This window comes from Phaethon aethereus, assembly GCF_964289735.1.
Source record: "Phaethon aethereus genome assembly, chromosome: 1".
Taxonomy (NCBI): Eukaryota; Metazoa; Chordata; class Aves; order Phaethontiformes; family Phaethontidae; genus Phaethon; species Phaethon aethereus.
The window spans coordinates 57,434,524-57,440,788 of record NC_138575.1 but is presented as its reverse complement, the minus strand read 5'-3'; the positions used below and the strand labels follow the sequence as shown (position 1 = coordinate 57,440,788).

The following is a 6,265-nucleotide window of genomic DNA, read 5'->3' as shown; positions in this document are numbered from 1 at the left end:
CCCCCCACCCCACCCACTTGTATCTGTGACAAAATCCCCCTCAGGGGGCTGCCAGGCCACCTGGGAGAGATGGCAGCAGTGCCAAGAGGCTGAGCTGCAGACCCCAGGGAGGTGATGGTCGAGGGTGATACTGCAAAGGGACAAGTGTGTTCTGGCCACAAAAACAAGTGCCCCATCTCTGCCACCCCCATCTTTTGCTTGCCTCAGCCCTGACTCCCCCCAGCAGCGCCTGGGGGAGCCGCCTGCCCCGCAGCCCTTCCTGCGCTGCCCTGTGTGGGGGTGTGAGCGTGTCTGCTGCTGTAGCTGTGGGGAGGAGACAGCCCTTGCAGGGTGGCTTTGACCCACAGGAGCTGGTGCTGTTGGCAGGTGGCACCGTGGGTGCAGGTGGAATGGGGCTGGTGAGAGACTCGTGCTGTACGGGAGCAGGGCTAGCACATGCCCCCACCCCGGTGCCAGCCACAGGCTCCCCTCTGTCGGGGAGAGGGATGGCAAACCCTGAAGCACTTGGACAAGTTCCTCTGACCAGGAGCCGTGGCTGAGAAGGGGGAACTGGCATCAGCCTTATCCCACCTCCCTGGTACTGGTGTGTGGGGTGTTGACAAGAGGTGCCCGACTGCACTGGCCTGTTACCACTGTAACAGCCTTAGGGTATGGGCCTTGTCTCTTCTGGGAGCAGACAAAAACTGCCTCTTCCCTAAACAGGAGTGTTTCATGCTGTCATTTTAGTCTCTAGATGATTTTTACTGTTAACCAAAAAGCTGTAAATTAACTCCAGGAACGTGTATATTTTGGCACCGTTGTAGCTCAGGACGAGGTTCACGTTGGAGCTGGCTCAGGGAGACTAACTGGTCCTCCTTGCCCTGCGGTGGCAGCGGAGATGCAGGTCAGGAGTGGAGAATTGCTGCTTTGTGGTGGTGGCTCTGGATATGGAGTCTGTGACTTTCTACTGAAAGCGCTTGTCTGTGAGCACAAACTACTCATGAAATGACACTAGATTCTTACTTTCCTTTATTCAGTGGGTTTGTAAATAAACTGTATCTTGGGAAGAGTCCTGGGCTTTGGCTTTGTTTTTTGATGGGGCTAGGACTAGATTTTAATTCTTAATTTCTGCCAGTTGAGAATTATGACCCCATTTCTGCGCTGCCTTCTGCTAGTGTCAAGCTGAGGTCTCTGCTCAGCCTGCGCTGGCACCGTGGGGGCTCCGCACGCTGGCCTTGCCTCAGTGCAGCACGCAAGGCCGGCTGGTGTCTGGGGCAGCAGTGCTGCCAGCAGTGGCAGCCCTGCCTCCCTCTGCTGCCAGCCCTCCCTGGGGTGCAGCTCTGCAGCAGAGCCCCGGGAGGCCCCAACAAGCAAGAAATCATAGAATCATAGCACAGTTTGGGTTGGAAGGGACCTTTAAAGGTCATCTTGTCCAACCCCCTGCAATGAGCAGGGACATCTTCAACTAGATCAGGTTGCTCAGAGCCCCATCCAACCTGACCTGGAATGTTTCCAGGGATGGAGCATTTACCACCTCTCTGGGCAACCCGTGCCAGTCTTTCACCACCCTCATTGGGAAAAATGTCTTCCTTAAGTCTAAATCTACCCTCTCTCAGTTTAAAACCATTACCCCTTGTCCTATTGCAACAGGCCCTGCTAAAATGTCTGTCCCCATCTTTCTTATAAGCCCCCCTGAAGTACTGGAAGACTGCATTAAGGTCTCCCTGGAGCCTTCTCCAGGCTGGACAGCCCCAACTCTCTCAGCCTGTCCTCATAGGACAAAATTTTAAAATACTCAAAATGAAGGGCTGTAGGGACCCTGCAAGAGCAGGGCCCTTAGCAAAGGGAGAGGGTCTGGTAGAAAACAGGGCTGGGTTGGTGGTGGACAGCAGTGTTGTCTGCAAGTCAACAAGGTTCTGCAGAAAAAGCAGCTGGAATCTCTTCTGCAAAGTGGGACACTAACAGCACTATGTTCAGATGCCCAAGCTCATGGGAGGGTGGAAGTTGCAGTGTATTTACTGATGTGAAAATCAGTGGTTTTAGTCAAAGTAATTCCAGTTTGGCATCTGGCAGGGGAAGGCTGCAGCATCACCTCACCTCCAGAACAGCAGGGGTCCAGATCAGCCTGCTGGGCTGTTGGAGGCTGTAAAAGCTGCCCCTGCTTCTCCTACTGCAAGACCTACTTCTGGTTGCAGGGTAGGTAATTTCCATACAGGAGGGACCTCTCCCTGCAGCCGAGAGGGATGAGGCACCACCACTCAAGCTTCTTTTTTTTTCAGGTTTGAAAAAGACCCAGAGGGATCACCCACCCTTAGCCGGTAAAAGGCAGAGGGGCCCCAAACCCTCCCACCAGCATAGCAGAGATGTTTTTAAGCATGTGGCTGTTTGGAATTTTTTTAATAAAATGGATTTTTTTTCAAATATTTGTAACTGAAAAAATAATTCAATTTAAAGTCCATTCTCTCCCCCATTAACTTGTCACTTTATCCTTTTCCAGTTGAATACTTGCTCTGGATCCGATGCCCCAGCACTATCTGTCTCAGATGGTGCTGATCACCCCTCACCCTTTGCTGCATAGTGGAAGGGAGAGTGCGTGCTAGTCAAATACACGTTACAAACAAGTAGTGGTTACAGCAGAAAGATTCAGGATTACATTCAAGGTAGAGGCAGAACATCAGACTTTCGTTTTTTTTTTCCCAATGGGTGCAAAAATGAATGTCCAGGGAATACCTCTTCTGACAAAGAACTATTGAACTATTATTCAAACAAATAATAGTAAGAAAGCAGAGAACTGGGCTAGCCTGCTCTGGGCACAAGACTTTCCAATATTTCCTTGGATGAGGCACCATCTTCCCCTCTGCCCCCAGGCACAGGGCTATTGCTAGCTCTCCTGGCGGAAGCCCCCGGTGCAGCAGGGCTCTGGCAGGTTAGCTGGGTTCCTCGGGAGGTGAGGCTCATGATTCTGTGTCATCCCGGCTCCTTGAGGGCTCTTAAGCCCATCAGCCAATTATTTCAACTATGTTGGGCAAAGTTAGATTCCGACCACGTTCCACAAGTGATGGTGGCTGGGTAAACGTGAAAGGGAGCAGCTGTGAGCTCAGCCTTTCACCAGCAACCCTGGGGAAGGGCTAAATCTCTAACAGGCATTGGCATCTTGCTACCAACAAAGGGTGGGGTGCCCAGCCCCCTGCGAGGCACCAGGCATGGGTCAGGCCCGGAGTGCTCCCACCTTCTAGAAGCTCATTGCACTTCCATAATTTCATTCTTTATTTACCGGTTGCAGCTTTGTAATTACTTGTACAAAAGAAATCACACAGCTGGTTTTTGTGGGGGCTACTGCTCACGGCGAGCTAAAAGAAGCTAATGTTGCTCAAGTTTGACAAACGGGCAGCCTCACTTTTCCCCCCCCAGCATCTGAGCGATCGTCCCACCCCCCACGTACTAAGAAACCTCTGGCCTCCTGTGCCAGCCTGGTCCGCGGGCTGGGCCGCTACCCTGGGGGAGCTCTGTAAGGCGATTGCTAATGCTGCTCCCTCCCCTGAGCACCAGGGCAGCACCAGGAGAGGAGGGAGGGAGGGCTCAGGGCACGAAGGGTGTCCTCCAGTCCCAGTTATTCTGATTTTTAGGACACAACACTGTAGCCTGGGCAAGAGAAAGCAGGTGGCGGGGGGAAGGGGTATCCTCTCCAACCCAGACACTGAAGGAGGCAGGTAAGAAAGAGGCTTGTCTTGCTTACAGCTGGCGGGGAGAGGGGAGAGAAGGGGCAGAAAGGAAGGAAGCTGGCAGCAGGCTCTGCCTGCCCGTCATTAAGGAAGTGGCTCCCCATGCCGTTAACAAGCAAACAGGGCTCAGGAAAGCAGGAGTTTCTCCCAGCTGCAAAACAGGCTGTGACCCCGTCTGGCTGCCAGTTCAGTGGCTGCACATTGTGCAGGGCTGGCATTCACCCGCCCGGCCACGGAGCAGCCAAAGGGGCAGGGGGGCAGCGTATGCCCACCCACACTTACCCCTTCCCAGGGGAAAGGTGGGGACAGCATCCTCAAGGAGGTATTAGAAAGGATGGGAGTTTATCCTTCCGTTGCCTGAGCAGGGTCAGTGCCTCAGCCCAGACCCAGCTCGGGGCCAAAGCAGGGACAGCCATGCGGCGAGGCAGCCACGCAGGGCACAGCAAGGCTATGTCTCACCCAGCAAGGCTGTGTCTCACCCAGCAAATATGGCAGGGAGTTACTACTAACAAACACGGGCATTTAACAGTGACAGGTGTAACAGCACGAGAGCGAGCCACAGGCCCAGGTTTCCAACGCAAAACTCGGCACAAGCAATAGCAGCGACATGGCTCCGGGGCCTTGGCATGCTCGTCAGTCAGCAGCAACCCCGAGGCACCAGCCCTGGGGCCCCACACAGCAGCAGCTGGCCTGACACAAAAGCAGCCATTTGCTTTTGCCTTTTACACCGTGGGCCTGGAGGGAAGGAAGAGCAGAGGTCAGCTGCCCTTTACTTGCTTCCAGGCTCCCACTTCTGCCCAGAAAGGGGCCCTCACAGTCGCGCTACTGAGCCAGGACCCGCGCTGTACCACACAACACCCCTCTTGCAGTGCCGCTTCCCCTTCCTTGCCTTTTGGGTCTGACATCCCCAGATGCTTCTTTCCACTGGGGGCACCTGCTGCAGGGAGGCAACCGCACAGCTGAAGGCAGGAGAGATTGCACATGGCCCCTAATGATATGTGGTTCATCGCTAGGTGTGCCCCACACATGCTCCCCAGGACACACAGGTGCTTTCTTGTCCCTAACCCCCACCACAGGCGGACTGCCCTGCTGACCTGGGGATGTCACTAGTGCTGTGGAAGCTGGGGGGGACAGGGGTGTGCCTGAAGGTGAGCCTCCAGGCACAGCCAGAGGTCTGGGGCAGTGATTTAACATATAAGGACCTGGATTTTAGCACCTTAAAAATCTGTTTTGCAGCCCAAAGCAAGTGAAGCAAGCAGGCAGGCCTATGCCAAGCTCAGCGGTATTTGGGAAACCAGCTTAAACGTTACCAGGTTGGTGGGGAACCCTGGCTCCCTTTGGCTACATTTGGAAAAGGTGCCTATTCTGCCCAGCTCCTCACAACCCTGCGGCAGATCAGACCCTCCCCTGACAGACAGCGGGTGCTGCAGAGGGCAGCCGTTCCGGGCCCCCAGCCAGCGCTCCCGCCTTTGCATCCTGCTCCAGAGGTAGAATCCCCTTCTCCAACCATTAAACCCACGGTGCTGGGGCAGCACAACCCCCTTTATTTGCCAATCCCAGCAAGGCGCAGGGTGCCGCTTCTGGAAACGGCTCGTGCCCAGTCATTCTGTGTCCCGCTGCAAGGCATGAGGGAACTCGTGCCTGGTGGCACTGCACCCCATGCACTGCCATCGCTGCTCCTGCCCGGAGGAAGAGGGACTGCCGGCTCCCTTCTCACTCGAGCTGGGTCAGGCTGCCCTGAGGGGGCAGGCGGCCACCAGCCCCAGAGCTCCTGCAGCCTCTTCTTCCCTCCAGCAGCTGTTCTCCCTGCCCAGCCTGGCCCGCTGCCCAGGCAGCAGTGACTCGGGTCCACCTTTGCCACCGCTGCCAGCTTCGTGCAGGAAGGACACTGCTGGGGGATGAGTACAAATACTAGGAGCTCGCTTCTTTTTTTGTTTGTTTTTGGTTGACTGGCCTCTTCCCCCTGCATGCCCATGCCCCCCCGTTCCCTTCAGTCTCTGCTCACAGAGTTACAAGCAAGAATCCCAGTGCAGCTGCAGATCGTGTCCATCAAGGAAGTCTGTGGAAAAGAGGCTGGGAGCCGCAGTGCTAAGGGGAGCCAGGCTCATGACGGGCCCCCCCGGCAGCTCCAGCCAGTCCATGCTGTCCAAGTTAGCCTCAGCCAGATCCAGGGCTATGCCCCCGGACGGCTCGTGAGCAAAGTGCAATTCCGAGGTGTCCATAGGTGAAGGCGGATGGTCCAGGATGGCCGAGCTGCTCAGCATCTCACTGTGGAGGTCATCAATCAAGGACAGGGGCTCCGGCCCATCATGGCCTGCCGTCAGCAGCGGGAGGCCGGTGCTGCTCTCCAGGAAGTCCTCCAGCCGGCCCACAGGCACCGGCTGCCCCAAGGACACCGGCACCGCCAGCTCTGAGGAATGGTGGCTGCTGGGTGGTGGGGAGCATGCTGGGGCCACAGGTGGTTCTTTCCCAGCTGGGGACGACCGATCCTTGAAGTCAGCAGAAATCTCTGTACAGGGAACAAACAGGCAGGAGCCCAGGGTGAGGAAAAGCTTGGCCAAACT

General features: G+C 55.8%; 1 protein-coding gene across 1 annotated transcript in view; it reads right to left on the bottom strand.

The window, feature by feature from the left end:
• Positions 1-5,710: 5,710 nt before the first annotated feature.
• The window catches only part of MRTFA (myocardin related transcription factor A), a gene marked incomplete at its 3' end in the record, with an annotated part of 78,063 nt that continues 77,508 nt past the window's right edge, over positions 5,711-6,265 (bottom strand). Inside the window, exon 15 of the mRNA XM_082011129.1 lies at positions 5,711-6,210. Coding sequence (XP_081867255.1) covers positions 5,711-6,210 — 500 coding nt within the window. The remainder of the gene's footprint in view (positions 6,211-6,265) is intronic.